The following is a 16,855-nucleotide window of genomic DNA, read 5'->3' on the forward strand; positions in this document are numbered from 1 at the left end:
CCTTATTTATTTTGATTTGTGGTGGGACTGGATGGACTTCTGTCTTTCCGGCCTGGCTACCCATGTGACCTACCATAATTCCTTGCAATCGTTGCAAGCACGAGTCCTGGCATAACTCCTTGCATTAGTTGCAGGCACGCATCCTAGCATAACATCTGGCAATCATAGCAAGCACGCATCCTGGGTAACATCTTGCAATCATCGCAAGCACGCGTCCAAACATACATTCAAGCACAACTCCTGCAGTCTTCGCAGTGCACATGCGGTAACACGAATGGCTCACAGTCACTACGTACACATCTCCAGTGACAGACTCCCGGGCAATTGTCGCAAGCACACGTTTAACACACTTTTGGTCATGCCAAGGCTCGCGACTTAGCATAACTTCTTGCAATCATTCGTTGGCAAGCACGTTCTCAGTGGCACACGAACCGGCTACACGTCATTTTCAGCAGCACTTAATTGGCCACTCGTCTCTTGTGGCTTTTCTTACAAACCACTCACTGTTGTCTGCCTACCCGTCTCTTCCTTAGGACAGTTGAGTTCAACTTCCGTCCCGCACCAGGATCATGTTGACACACGCAACTGGCTTCTTCCTGTAGCACGCCCAGGCTATTTCTAGCCAGCGTTCAGCATTTCTTATCCTTACAGTGCACGGAGAGCCATCTGTCATTCGGCCCGTACAGCAAGATCCCCACTACGAGGCATCCAGAGGCATCAGCCCATAGCCAACGGCAAACGCTCGCCCATCACAACTACCATCTTTAGGGGCATATAATATCCTCGCATATTCCCCAGTCTAGTCATCCAAAAGACACCTACAGTCCCTACACGGCATGTCGAGTTTCCCTATGCGCATCATCCCTCAGGGTCGCGCCTTTGTGTCATGCCTATTGGTCTTACTGTCCCTCTCACAGGATCCAGAGCAAGCCCTCAGCCGGGATCCCGCGGCAATAGCAGTCCTTGCTATGCGGGAGGAATTCCTATCGTCTGGGAATGGCGTCTCCCTGTTCATTCCCTCCGTGTCTTCCCTTTCTCCCCAGGTGATGACCGACGCAGTGGCCTCCACGGGCTTGCGGCTGTTTTTGGCCACCTCTGGCTCGCAGCTCCCTGGCCTCCCCAGTTACTGGCAATTCCTGGCTGCGCCAAGGCGTCCTCTCTGTTGATTATGTCTTTCCTACGTCGACTGGTCCAGCTCTTGTTGTTGTTTCAGTTCAACATCCGCTGTTCCTTTATCCCCGGTAAATTCAATCAGGCAGCGGACGCCCTCTCCCGCTTTAACCTTGTCTCGTTTTCGATCAGGTACCCGGAGCCAGACCAACATCAGCAGCTATCCCGGACTGGTCTCGACTGACCCTGGATTAGCCCCTCACCTCCTAGCGGCTACCCAACTCATTGATCACTCCCTTTCCCGCAATACCCTCAAGGCCTATCAATCAGCCTGGAGGGCCTTTAACCGCTTAATCACGTATCACAGCACAGAGACGTCCCGTGTCAAGCAAGTCATAGCCTTCATTTCCTACTGCCACTCGCAGTTAGCGTTATCCTTTAATACGATCCGGCTATACCTGACCGGTATAACATTTCACCTCCCTCCAGGACCCTACCGTACCCTCCTTATTTTACCACGCCGTTCAGGCTGTTATGCGCGGTATCCAGAAGCGCCAGCCGATGGCCGGCACCAAACGACTATCACAGGAGACGTTTTAGAAATATGTCAGATATCCTGGCCACTTCACCTTTTCGGTCTCCACATTAGTGTCATATACAAGCAGCCATACACCCGGCCTTCTACGGCTTCTTACGGCCGAGCGAGTTTACTGGTAGTAGCCTCACGGCACGCATGCTGTGCAAGCACCACCTGGTCCGATTCAAAGACCATTTCGTCTTACACTTAGCAGTCTCCAAGACACAGCAGCTTGGCTCGGGTACGGACATACACTTCTATAAGTCCAACAACCGCTGGTACCCGGTCGCCATTCTCGCCCGCTTGTTGCCCCTTTTGGCTGATCAACCAGGAACTAGTACGCTTCTGCCATTTCACACTAAGCCTCTGAACGCTGCCCGCTTTATGGAACATCTCAGGATACTCCTGGGTATCCTTCACCTCTATCCTACTCACTACTCCGGACATTCATTCCGTATCGGAGCAGCTTCAACAGCATCCCGCCAAGGGGTCCCGGACCACATTATCAAGAAGTTGGGCAGATGGAGGTCCACCTGTTTCGCCCGCTACATACCCAATCCGCTAGTGGAGATGGCCCAGGCCTTTGTCGAGCTCACCCAGTAACAAACTTGAATCAATAAAATGCAACCCCTACCTGAATGTTTTTGCCCCCTTATTTTGGTATACCGTACGTCAGACCAGGGCACACTTTCAGGTCCATTTCAAGTAAGCGAGTTTATGTTAACCTTGTTTGTCATCCTTATCCGTATCGGTCAGAGGGCTCTGGACCATAAATAGAAAGGCCAGTATGGTGGCCTGAAATTATGGGAGGAGCCCGGTGGAGTATATAACCAGCCCGTTCGCCTATCCTCCTCGTCGGTTCCGGTGCGCGATACCCACCCACCCATCCCCTTTTTCAGGGCATTTCTCAAGCATTATACTCCTCATGAGAGTACTCATTTCACTCCATTCATATTCATTTCATTTATCACCCACTTCTCTATCTAAGGTATGCCCCCTTATTTTGGTATACCGTACGTCAGACCAGGGCACACTTTCAGGTCCATTTCAAGTAAGCGAGTTTATGTTAACCTTGTTTGTCATCCTTATCCGTATCGGTCAGAGGGCTCTGGACCATAAATATATATATATTTACACACACACACACACACACACACACACACACACACACACACACACACACACACACACACACACACACACACACTATATTACCAAAAGTATTGGGACACCTGTCTTTACACACACACACATGAACTTTAATGGCTTCCCAGTCTTAGCCCTTCTACATTCCGACCACAAAATCCATCTGATTTTTTCAGACGGATTTTGTCCGAAACTGGTGTTGCATACACACAGTCGGACAAAGTTGTTGGAAAATCTGATCATTCGTATCGTGATGATGTTAGTTCGTTACAACGGGACTACGTTCAGGCTAGTAGCCAATAGCTTTGGTCTCGTAATTTGATCTGGGCATTCGTGGCACTTTGTCCAATTGGAATTTGCTACAAACGATCGGACAAAGTCCGATCCGATCATGTTGTCGGAAAATGTTATATCCAGCTCTCAAACTTTGTTGGTCAGACATTCCGACGGAAAAAGTCCGATGGAGCCCACACACGTTCGGATTATCCGACAACACGGTCCGATCGGACATTTTCCGTCGGAATTTCCGACCGTTTGTACAAGGGCTTAGTCCATAGGGTTCAATATTCAGTTGGCCCATGCTTTGCAGCTATAACAGCTTCAACTCTTCTGGGAAGGCTGTCCACAAGGTTTAGGAGTGTGTCTATTGGAATGTTTGAATATTCTTACATTTGTGGGGTCAGGCACTGATGTGGACAAGAAGGCCAGGCTCACAGTCTCCACTCTAATTCATCCCAAATGTGTTCTATCGAGTTTAGGTCAGGACTCTGTGCAGGCCTGTCAAGTTCCTCCACCCCAAACTCGCTAATCCATGTCTTTATGGACCTTGCTTTGTGCACTGGTCCAAATCATTTGGTGGGGGGGGGGGATTATGATGTGGAGTTGTTTTTCAGGGGTTGGGCTTGGCCCCTTAGTTCCAGTGAAGGGAATAGCAAATCATGACATTTTGGACAATTGCATGCTCCAAACTTTGTGGGAACAGTTTGGGGATGGCCCTTTTCTGTTTCAAAATGACTGCGCACCAGCGCACAAACAAGGTCCATAAAGATATGGATGAGCGAGTTTGGGGTGGAGGAACTTGACTGGACTGCACAGAGTCCTGATCTCAACCCATTAGAACACCTTTGGGATGAATTAAAGTGTGAGACATGCCTTCTCTTCCACATCAATGCCTGACCTTATAAATGTGCTTGTGGAAGAATGATCAAAGATTCCCATAGACACACTCCTAAACCTTGTGGACAGCCTTCCCAGAAGAGTTGAAGCTGTTATAACTGCAAAGGATGGGCCAACTCAGTATTGAACCCTATGGGCTGAGTGCTAGTTAACACCAGATGCAGTTCTTTGCACATTTTTTCTGCATGCGACGCTTTACTGCTGTTTTAGCATCCTTATTTGGCCTCTAGAAGGGGTGCTTTTAACCCCCGCTAGTGGCCAAAGAAAGGTATAAATGCACCCATGTAGCACCGCTGCCGAAGTGCTTTGCAGGGGCTTCAGCCGCAATGCCCATTAATTGCAATGGGCAGGGGCAGTTTAGGAACGGTGTAAACCGCCCCAAAGATGCTGCTTGCAGGACTTTTTTTAAGATCCTGCAAGTGCAGCACCCAGTGTGAAAGCACTCTGCTTTCACTTTGGGATGCCGGGGGGGGGGCGTTTTTCAGGCGCTTTACAGGCGCTATTTTTAGCCCTTTAGAGCTTGAAAAACATCTCAGTGTGAAAGGGGTCTTAATGGCAGTAAGTACTTGAATGTCTATGCCTGGCCACCAGTATAGTTCATGTAGTCTTTACTATGATCTTACAATTTCTTGGTGATTCTCGTGTGCAGGTTGTATCTGGTGCTCTTTCAATGTCTAATTTTAGAGTAGTGTAGTAAAACAGGGTTACATTTTTAAATTTTCCCATAACCCATAATTGTACTTGTACTGGGCATGCAAGTAAATTCAAAAACTTCAACATCCTCATCCCATGTACTAGCAGCTGCATGTAAGGGTAACAGTGACTAAAAATCAGCAGTAACACTTTCAAAGCCCGGTTTGTATTGTATTGTTTAGCTAAAGCTGAACTGCACATTTTACTTACCAGATTCTCTGTTCCCCAGCACTCTCTGCTGGGGAATGGAGGATCAGGTATGTAAAATGATTTTACTGGCCCCTAGACAGTAACAGGCATAGAACCCTTGTAATGTTCCAGTAAGATAATCCAGCATGATCTGTGCTTGATTAGTTGCTTTGAACGGCAGAGGAGATGTCAGGGGTCTAATAGACCCTTAAAGAGTAACTGTCACCTGCTCAAAGTTATCACAATGACACTTCTTAATCCCCTTGTGATAGCATTAAAGTTAAATGAAAAAAAAATGAAGTGTTAAAAAATGTATTTAAATAAAATAAAGAAAAATAATAATGAAATAATAAAATAAAAGCACCCCTGTTCCCCTGTGCATACACAGAAATGCAAACAGGCATGTAGGTCCAGCAAGCAAATGTAAACAGTAATTGCACCACACATGTGAGGTATAGCCACTAACGTTGGAGTAAGAGCAACAATTCTAGGGCCATAATTCATGATGAACTGTAAACGAATGACCTGTAAAGGCTTTTAAAGCATCACCTATGGACAATTTTAGGTACCATAATTTTTCACCGTTTCCCAGGCATGCACACTTTTAATCTTTACATGCTTGTTATCTATTGGCTCAACGCAACATCATCTTTTATATTTTGCTTGAAATTTATTTTATTTTTTATTATTTTCTGTTTGTGTGCACTAAAATTAGTTTTAGTGTACTTTTTCCCAAAAACAATTGTGTTTGATAAACAATTGCAACATCCATCATTTTATTCTCCTGGGCCTCTGCTTTCAAAAAATATATAATGTTTGAGGATAATTTTCTAAAGTTCTGATTTTAATGTGTGTGAAAATAAAAAATAAAAATTGCCCTAGACAGCAATGAGAGCTGTGTCATTAGTGACATTTGCTACTGGTAGAGTTTAGAAAATATGCTGTTCTTTTGCTCACAGGTAGTAAATAACTAAAGCATGCTTTCTAGCAGTAGGTAAATCCTCCTGATTGCTAGCAAATATGTAATTCACGGCCATACAAATACAAGCAATAAAAGACATTTCAGGTTCATTAGGGTGTGGAAGAAAGGGTGCAGGTTTAGCATAGAGTTAGCATTGACATTCTGATTCCCCATCCTATTGTGTCCTGTAGTCTAGGAGAGAGAGTAATTATAGAGTGTTTTAATAACCTGTTCAGGCAACCAAATAATAATAACAATGGCAACTAACTTGTACAGATTATAGAAAGTATTATACTTGTAACAAATGTAATTGGTGACATCTACAGGCAAGAGGTATGGACACCACATATAGAAATGTATATATATATATATATATATATATATATATATATATATATATATATATATATATATATATACAGATAGATATATATATATATATATATATATATATATATACAGTGGTGTGAAAAAGTGTTTGCCCCCTTCCTCATTTCCTGTTCCTTTGCATGTTTGTCACACTTAAGTGTTTCGGAACATCAAACCAATTTAAACAGTAGTCAAGGACAACACAAGTAAACACAAAATGCAATTTGTAAATGAAGGTGTTTATTATTAAAGGTGAAAAAAAATCCAAACCATCATGGCCCTGTGTGAAAAAGTGATTGCCCCCTAAACCTAATAACTGGTTGGGCCACCCTTAGCAGCAACAACTGCAACCAAGCGTTTGCGATAACGTGCAATGAGGCTTTTACAGCGTCCTGGAGGAATTTTGGCCCACTCATCTTTGCAGAATTGTCCTAATTCAGTTACATTAGAGGGTTTTCGAGCATGAACGGCCTTTTTAAGGTCATACCACAACATCTCAATAGGATTCAGGTCAGGACTTTGGCTAGGCCACTCCAAAGTCTTCATTTTGTTTTTCTTCAGCCATTCGGTGGTGGACTTGCTGGTGTGTTTAGGATCATTGTCCTGCTGCAGAACCCAAGTTCGTTTCAGCTTGAGTACACGAACAGATGGTCGGACATTCTCCTTCAGGATCTCTTGGTAGACAGCAGAATTCATAGTTCCTTTTATCACGGCAAGTCTTCCAGGTCCTGAAGCAGCAAAACAGCCCCAGACCATCACACTACCACCACCATATTTTACTGTTGGTATAATGTTCTTTTTATGAAATGCAGTGTTCCTTCTACGCCAGATATACTTGGACACACACCTTCCAAAGAGTTCCACTTTTGTCTCATCGGTCCACAGAATGTTGTCCCAAAAGTCTTGGGGATCATCAAGATGTGTTGTGGAGAAATTGAGACGAGCTTTGATGTTCTTTTTGCTCAGCAGTGGTTTTCTCCTTGGAACTCTGCCATGCAGCCCATTTTTGCCCAGTCTTTTCCTGATGGTGGAGACATGAACGCTGACCTTAACTGAGGCAAGTGAGGCCTGCAGTTCCTTGGACGTTGTTGTGGGGTCTTTTGTGACCTCTTGGATGAGTCGTCGCTGCGCTCTTGGGGTAATTTTGGGCGGCCGGCCACTCCTGGGAAGGTTCACCACTGTTCCATGTCTTCGCCATTTGTGGATAATGGCTCTCACTGTGGTTCGCTGGATTCCCAAAGCTTTGGAAATGGCTTTATAACCCTTTCCAGACTGATAGATCTCAATTACTTTCTTTCTCAATTGTTCCTGAATTTCTTTGGGTCTCGGCATGATGTGTAGCTTTTAAGGATCTTCTGGTGGACCTTACTGTGCCAAGCAGCTCCTATTTAAGTGATGCCTTGATTGTGAACAGGTGTGGCAATAATCAGGCCTGGGTGTGGCTAGAGAAATTGAACTCAGGTGTGGACAACCACAGTTATAGTATGTTTTAACAAGGGGGGCAATCACTTTTTCACACATGGCCATGATGGTTTGGATTTTTTTTCACCTTTAATAATAAACACCTTCATTTACAAATTGCATTTTGTGTTTACTTGTGTTGTCCTTGACTATTGTTTAAATTGGTTTGATGTTCCGAAACACTTAAGTGTGACAAACATGCAAAGGAACAGGAAATGAGGAAAGGGGCAAACACTTTTTCACACCACTGTAGATATACTGTATATATATATATATATATATATATATATATATATATATATATATATATACATACACATATACATATATATATACATATACATATATATGCATACACTATGTTTTAATGTATGTCATTTGTCTTTTTAGATTTGATTTAATAGCTAATGGTGGAGCATCCCTGACACTTCACTTTGAGAGAGCTCCCTTCATGAACCAAGAAAGAACGGTTTGGCTTCCATGGAACAGCTTTTATGCTATGGATACTCTGGCAATGAAGACAGAGGAAAATACCATCCCTAGCTGTGATTTAAGTGGTTTTGTGAGGCCTGACCCAGTTATAATATCTTCTCCCTTCTCCACCTTCTTCAGCTCTTCCCCGAGACGGAATCCTATTGTTCCAGAAACACAGGTATTCAGCATGAAACAATCCTTTATGCACACACATAAAAGCATTAAGAAAAATAAGTAATACCCAATGATAATGCACATCCGCATACTTAACAAACAAATTACCATTTCAGAGTAGTTATTTTTATGGTTTCAAAGGGATCACAAGACTGTTCCTGTTTATTTCACTTGAAATGCAGAGGTTCATCTACGGGTTTGCAATACAATGTAGTCTCCACAGAACTGCATTTTCCAAAGGTATGTTACATCTTAAATTGCTAAGGGTTAGTACAAAAAGTCATACACAGATAATAAGAACAACATTGTATTCTTTTGTAATTCAGGTTTATCATTTATACATTACAAAGTGAACTCCAGAAGCTCAAAACTTTGTAATACTTTTTTTGAAAAATGTATTTCCTGGAGGAATAATTCGAGTGTTGTGATTTTTATTTTGTGAAAATAAGGTTATAGCAAGGTTAGTCTTAGTTGCCAAAATTAGAAGTGCATCAGAAAGTGTTTTAGTTCTTATACAGAAAATAAACACTATGTACTTTTAAATAAGTTATATTATATGCATAACAAAATGGTTAACTTTAACGAAGCACTGGCTCCTTCATGTATGGGTTAGTTTAGGTTAAATCATTTCTGGTTCATGCACATTCACTAACAAATGGTAATATAATCTATTTTTCATGAAATTGTTTCTTACTGTGTTTTTTCTGCCTAATATTAGAGTCCTCCATGAGCTCTTGGACATCCCCCCCCCCCCACTTCTGTTTGTTTGTTTCAAGCATTGTGAATTACACATGTAGCTAAAAACAGTGAAAGTAGCTCTGCTCAAATGCCCCCCCCCCCCCCCAAACTTGTATCAGCATTTGGAAAGCATGTATCAGCATTTGGAAATGCTGGCAAAAGACAGAAAGGATCAGAATTATCAGGTTCCAGTAGACTTCAACAAAATGGCGTGCACACAGACACTGACTCCCTGTTTGCATGAGTGTAAATGAAATGGGTGGAAGCTCCTGTTCTCCAGTTGTAGAGAACTTCTCAGACATGTTTTTCCCTTTTCAGACTTCTACAATTAAGCCCTGAAAACACATCTAAAGAGTTCTCTACAGGTGAAGAAAGGGATCTGAAGCCATATTTTACCCATTTCATTCACAATCATGCAGCAGGGATTCAGTGTCTGTGTGCAGATGCTGTCATTTTGTGGGCACATTCATGTGTACTGCTCTATGCACACTACAAATTTCATAGTAATGTCCCTAGTACATCTTGGAATCAAGTAAGAGAGGGGGTGGCTATGTTCCTACACACAACGGGACAGTGAAAAGTAAACATAACCACCCTCTAACAGGAAGTCAAATCACAACAGTTAAAAAAGAAGGGATTTGTAGATTTGGAGGTGATTGGGAGCAAAAGAAAGTACTTTTTCCAAATCAGACTACATACTTGAATAGAATATTTTTTTTAAATGCAATGTCACTTAAATTAAAGGTTTGGTGTTTAGTTGAAAAGTGCAGAGTTTCTCACATGCATGACATCTGCATATTTATAAGCTATAAGCTTTTAATATCTGCTTGTGAGTTTGTCACCACTATGGCAGTAAGGGAACAGTGGGTACAGTGTTCTGGTAGGCATAAAATGTCAGAGAAACTGGAAAAAATAAAAACTGATAGGCTGAAATCAAAGGGCAACAGTGTGTGATGGGGACCTGCCCACTGATAATATGAACATTTCTATAACAGGATGTGCGCATTACCTATTAAAGTAGTGTGCATATTCCTTTTGGGTTCTTTTATGTGCACCAAAATATAGTTTGGGAACAATATATTCCCTATCAATGACTACCTCAAGACCATTGGAGAAACTCACAGAAACGCACGTACACACTATTAATTTGTGTCATAAGAAAAAGGCAGCAGCAGAACTTTGCCTGACTGAGCCATTGCTGATGAGTAAAGAAATGTGTAAACAACAGTTTTTTTTTATTATTATTATTATAATTTTTTTTTTTTTTTTTATTCAAGACATAGAGAGTGGATTTTGTTTTTCCTGCTTAATTCAGATTGATTGGAGGAAAGCCCATCATGTGACTTTGACAGGTCACATGACTGGGCTCTACTTCTATCTTGTTTTTTTTTTACACTTTTTCATTCAGAGTAGCACTTTGCTGGATTCAGAGTTGCAAAGCAGGAGCGCTCCAAGCACATTTGTAAAGCACTTTGCAGTGCTTTAAAAATGTGGTGACATCCTATTTTAAAGAAGCGGTATGTACTTGTTTTTGCCATACCACTGCTTTATAAATCAGCCCCTAAGACTTTAAAACATTAAAAGGAGCCAAAAGATCAACAGTCTGCTCTAAAGCAAAAAGCTTTTAGTTCTAACCATGATATCTAAAAATATATGTGTAAAGCCCTGCCACATTTACGTATATTTATTTAGACTACTTCTTAACATACATGTGGTTGACTACATTGGTCAGGGCTGTCTTTAATATTGATTGGGCCATGGGAAAACATTTTCTTGGCCCCCCAACTGTTCATAGACATATAACAAATATCAGTAAGATTCAAAATCAGTTTAATGAAGCAGATCAGGCAGCAATTGCAATTGGTCGCCAGAGGATACGGCATATTATTACCGATCACTGAATGGTTATTAGAGGTTACAACATAATTTCTGCTTCATCATTCATTGCTAGAGGTTACTGCACATCATTACTGCTCACTGAGAGATGTACTGCAGAAGATGACCAAAGACAGTGGATCTAATACAGGAGATAACCAAAGACTGCAAATCTAGTACAGGAGATGAACAGATACTGCAAATCTAGTACAGGAGATAACCAGAGACTTCAAATATAGTACAGGAGATGACCAGAGACTGCGGATCTAATACAGGAGGTAACCAAAGACTGCGGTTCTAATACAGGAGATAACCAGAGACCAGAGTACAGGAGGTGATCAACTAAGTAACCATTTAAAATGTTTACCTATCAGCAGTGTACAGCTATACTGTTAATAAACAACAGGTCAGGGCTAGGATAACAGTCAACAAGCACTCTATGGGGAGAAGGACCTACCTAGCCAGCCAGGCTCACCATCCGTCCTCATTGATTCAGGGATGGTGCTTTCAGAGGTCCAGGTATGGGGCCCTCATGTCCAGATGAAGGACCCTCAGAGGTCCAGGTGCGGGGCCTTCAGGGGTACAGGTTCGAGGCCCTCAGACATCAAGCATCGGGGCCCTCAGGGGTCTGGACACAGGGCTTGCAAAGGTCTGGGGGAGGGACTCACAAAGGTCTGGGGGCAGGACTCGAAGAGATCTGGAGGCTAGGCTCTCAGTGCTCCTACTCCAATTTCAGCTTCAAACATATAAGCTGCATGTGGCAGGGTCAGAGTGGCAGCTCCTGGCCCTGCCCCTGCCCTGCTGACCAGGAAATAGAGCGATGTATTTCTGCGCTCTGCGGTGTTATCATGAGATCCCAATTTGCGGGTAGTGTGGGCTCAAGGGGCAGCTGCTTTGGTGGGCCTCCCGTAAATGGCAGGGCCCAGGGCAGCTGCCCCTTTTGCCCTGTGTTAAAGACGGTTCTGACATTGGTGGTGATGATTACATTAATTTATGATAATATAAAGGCATTCACCAGAAAAAGAAAGGGAATTATCTGAATTAGTTAATTTCTGTTTTTGTAGATAGATATATGATTCTGTAAATAGAAATTCCAAGTACAAGCAAGAAACATCTGATTGTATCAAATATATGTTTTCATCAAAAAAATATTGTTTTATATTTAACTTTAACTAAATGCTTCAACTGCTTCAGCGTTATACTGAATATACACATGCATGAGTAGAATCTTGATTCTTTACTAAGTCGCTCATTTGTTTTCATAGCTCTCATAATATTCTGTTTTGAAGGAAGGGCTACAATCATTTAATTCAGGTTCTCACACAGTTAACTATCTAGCTCCTTTTTCTCCCAATTTGTTCTCTTTGCTTTTTGTTATACACAGTTTTAGCTCCATTGTGATTTGGATATAAGTGTGAGATTTTGAAACCCAACTTTTTAGTTCTCTGGTGAAACTCGCTAGCCATGGAGTTGGTAGAAAATCACATCTTAAGCTGTCATTTAGCATTTGGTGAACATGCCTCTATTCAGGATGTATTTTATTAAATGCCAGGGCATGTATAAAGAAACAAACAGCAACTGGAATGACCAGAACTTGATCATCGGTGAGAGTTATTCACAGTTTAGCTTACTCATAAATGAAGAAGTATGTGAAGGGGTGACTGAATACCAAATACTTGTATGTGCATAATAAAAATATTGCAGACAGAGAATTATTTTAAAGACTTAAAATACTTAAAGTCTGATAGGTAAAAAGATAGAATTTCACTTTAAGAAACGAAACTGCAGAGAATGAAAAAACAATTTGAGAAAATCAGTAGCTGTTATGACAAATGTCATTTAATTTAAATACAAATCAGCTTTTACAAGCGAAAGCAAGTGAGCCTGTATTAGTGTGATATTTTAATTGTGGCACTGCTTATACACTTGTTTCACTATATGAATAGTAATGTAAAAAGTGTTGTTGTTTTTTTGAGAAGCTTCATATTGAATGTTCTCTTTTTTGCTTAGGTTCTCCATGAAGAGATAGAGATGCCAGGCTCAAACCTAAGACTTTGCTATTTGAGTTCTCGAACCCCTGGATACAAGTCCCTGTTAAAAATCACAATGACCCAGTCTGTGGTTCCTGTTAATCTCATCAAAGTCCATTTGATGGTGGCTGTTGAAGGACATCTGTTCCAGAAGACCTTCCAGGCTTCACCAAATTTAGCTTATACATTTGTCTGGGATAAAAGTGATGCTTACAGTCAGAGGGTGTATGGACTGTCAGATGCTGTAGGTGAGTTTGGTTTGCTCTGTATAATTTTTTATGGTAGAATTTACAATATTTTTACAGCATCATGAACATGGAGAGCAAGAGAAGTACACTGAAAAGAAGAGAATTGTGGCTGCTATGTCCAAATTAATGAAACCAGCAACCCTCTATATACTACCATTTTAATATCCTGCTTGATAAATTGTCCATCGGGATCAATGCTTTATATATTAATGTGCAATGGTCCATGATGCATGTAGGATATTGAAATATAAATATATTGAGTTGTTGGTTGCTATCATTACCACCCTAACCTATTAAGGAAACATGTTTTCTCTGAAATCATGGTTACTGGCGCTAGAAAAGCTAAACCAGATTTTTTTAGTTTTTGAATTCTTTGGAGTTGCAGCTCAGTTTCACAGTGATGTTTGAAAATATTAGACATATATCAATTTGATCTGTTCTAGGTGGCAAATCCTCCCTTTGCATTGATATTGGTATATCTGTGTGTAATTTGGTGTGATCCTGGAACATCCTTTAATGCTGGATCCCCTTTTCCCTTTCTATCTCACACAGCATATTGTGAGAAAATGCTATTGTTGTGAAGCTTCTTAAAGCTGCCAGTGAGATTAAATAAACCTTCATCCTATACACTCCTTACATCAGATATTTAAAATGCATGAAATGTACAAAAGTTTGCACTGTTCAAAATCACAATAAGTCATGTACAAAGTCACCAAGGATCCTTGTAAACTAATCAAAAGTGCAACCCACCATTGACACCATCATGATGTCATATACCCACCTGACAAATGAATATCATGATCAATACATAATTCTGCCAAAAAATATGTCTCTAACAAGTATGCACATGATACTAGATTATGCCCCTGGCGCTAACCTTCTTATGTTCAGATGTTGGGAATCTTTATACTTATTTTAAATGTGTTCAGTAATAAAGATGCAATGATATATATAGTTAGCAGTACACAGCATTCAGGTACTCTGACAGCACCATCACATTCCCAGACCAATTCACTATGTTTCCTGGTTGCTATGAGACATTGCCACAAAGGCAGTAGCAATAGCTAAAGGTAACTGTTATGGCACATATTATAATGAATAAAAAGGATATAAATAAACTCAGAGAAAATGACTGCTCATATCAAATTTTGTCAAAAGAAATCCATACAAATCATTGTATATCATGGAAATAAGAGAAATAGACAGTGATGTGTTTAATCATCCAGTCTGTTTTCTTTACTTGGCCAATGGCATTCCTTAAAGGTCATGACCTTATGCAGGAAAATGTACTATTACAAGATTGTTTGTATTTAATAGGGATGAGCTTTGAGCTCGAGTCAAACTCATGTTCAACTCAAACATTGCCTGTTCGCCTATTCGGCGAACAGTGAACAATTTGGGGTGTTCGCGGCAAATTCGAAAAGCCACAGAACACCCTTTACAAGTCTATGGGAGAAATCTAAAGTGCTAATTTTAAAGGCTAATATGCAAGTTATTGTCCTAAAAAGTGTTTGGGGACCTGGGTCCTTCCCCAGGGGACATGTATTAATGCAAAAAAAGTTTTAAAAACGTCAGTTTTTTTTGGGAGCACTGATTTTAATCATTCTTAAACCGAAACAATAAAAATATAATATTCCTTTAACCCCCCTGGCGGTGTTCCCAAGTCTGGCTCTGGGTGGAAGTTTTGTACCAAAAGCGGTAACCCCGAGCCAGACTCGGGACCGCATGGCTGTATGCAGGAGTAGGTTTACTTACCTTCTCCCCTGGATCCAGCGATGTCTCCGCGCTGTACAAGCAGCTCGTCCTCCGCTTGATTCATCACGGAGTCGATCTCCATTTCCTGCGAGCGTTGCGACGCACGGGGACGGAGATCAGCGCCAAATTCAAAAAGTGAAACACACAGTATACATACAGTATAATGTAATCTTACAGATTACATTTCTGTATGTAATTATTTCACAATCGCTTTGTCCCTAGTGGTCTGCCCTGCATGCAGTTTTATAATATAAAAACTGTTCTTTATGCCAGGAAACTGGAGATTGTTCATAGCAACCAAAACTGTCACTTTACATCAAAAATGATTTTAGATCAGCTAGAAAACAGCGATAATAAATTGGAATCACTCACAGAATTGAGGGATAGCAATTTGTGCGGAGATCCGTCATCAAATATTGAAAAGTAATGACAGTGACAATTCTGCAACTGAGCAAATTTCAGTGTTTTTGATTTGATTACATTATTGAATAATTTTTTATTATTGTTATATTATTATTTGGTATAATTATTTATAGTTATTTATTATATTATAATTTATGATTTCATTTTTCAAACTTTATCATACTCGGGATGTCTGCTAGACTCTGGTTTGGACAGATTTAAGTGAGTTATTCCTAAGAATTACAGGCCTACAATATAAAATGCCAAATTTTCATGCAAAATAATTGTACCGCTTTCAGCACCTAAAATCCGAAATAATCATACCGCCAGGGAGGTTAAATTTTGTACCTGGGTGGTGTCTATAGTATGTCTGTAAAGTGGCGCATGTTTCCTGTGCTTAAAACTGTCCCTGCACAAAGTGTAATTTCTGCAGGAAAAAAAGTAATTTAAAATCACTTGCGGCTATAATGAATTGTCGGCTCCCCGTAATACAGAGAACAGTCATTGAAAGTCATTGATAAAAAAAAAAGCATGGGGTTCCCCCAAATTCAATTGCCAGGCCCTTCAGGTCTGGTATGGATATTAAGGGGAACCACGCGTCAAATTAAAAAAAATTATGTGGGGTTCCCCCTAAATATCCATACCAGAATTTAAGGGGAACTCCACGCCAAATAAAAAAAAAATGATGTGGAGTTTACCCTAAAAATCCATACCAGACACTTTATCCGAGCACACAACCTGGCAGGCCGCAGGAAAAGAGGGGGGACGAGTGAGCGCCCCCCTCCTGAACTGTACCAGGCCACATGCCCTCAACATTGGGAGGATGCTTTGGGGGTCTGTAACCCCTCAAAGCAACTTGTCCCCATGTTGATGAGGACATCATCCCCACAACCCTGGCCGGTGGTTGTGGGGGTCTGCAGGCGGGGGGCTTATCAGAATCTGGAAGCCCCCTTTAACAAGGGGACCCCCAGATCCCGCCAGAAACCTGCGTTACATCATAGGGGGCGGGGTCACCCACACGTCATTGGGGAAGCCAGGCTTTCCCCCCTGCCTCAGAGGGGGGCGGGGTCAGGTGACAGGTGGCCCCACCCTCCTCATATAAGAAATGTCAGGCTGCCGGGATCCCCGCAGTGTCTCCACCAGTGGAGACAGAGGAATGTTGGATGAGTTGCGCTGGACTGGAGAGAGAGATCACCCGTCGCTGGATCAGATCAGCCATCACTGGACCCCGGAGAGATGATCATCCATCGCTGGATAGCAAGAGTGAATTTACCACCGCTGGAATCTTTTTTTTATTTTTTTTATTTTTAAAGGACTTTTTCAAAAGCGTGTTTGTCTTTTTTAACATTCTTTTACACTTTGTTTGTGAAATGGTAGGGGTACATTTGTACCCCCTTACCATTTCAAACAGGGGGGGGCAGGATCTGGGGGTCCCCTTCCAGATTCTGATAAGCCCCCCGCCCGCAGACCCCCACAA

At 41.6% G+C, this 16,855-nt stretch overlaps 1 protein-coding gene across 3 annotated transcripts in view; it reads left to right on the top strand.

Moving 5' to 3' along the window:
• TENM2 (teneurin transmembrane protein 2) overlaps positions 1-16,855 on the top strand; it is a 1,738,186-nt gene that overhangs the window by 1,561,718 nt on the left and 159,613 nt on the right. For all 3 annotated transcript variants that reach the window (XM_077473475.1, XM_077473476.1, XM_077473477.1), the window contains 2 exons: positions 8,073-8,334; positions 12,954-13,221. In XM_077473475.1, coding sequence (XP_077329601.1) covers positions 8,073-8,334; positions 12,954-13,221 — 530 coding nt within the window. The remainder of the gene's footprint in view (positions 1-8,072; positions 8,335-12,953; positions 13,222-16,855) is intronic.

Source organism: Lithobates pipiens, unplaced genomic scaffold (genome assembly GCF_037356315.1).
Source record: "Lithobates pipiens isolate NorthernLeopardFrog02 unplaced genomic scaffold, aLitPip1_a1.2 Scaffold_8, whole genome shotgun sequence".
NCBI lineage: Eukaryota > Metazoa > Chordata > Amphibia > Anura > Ranidae > Lithobates > Lithobates pipiens.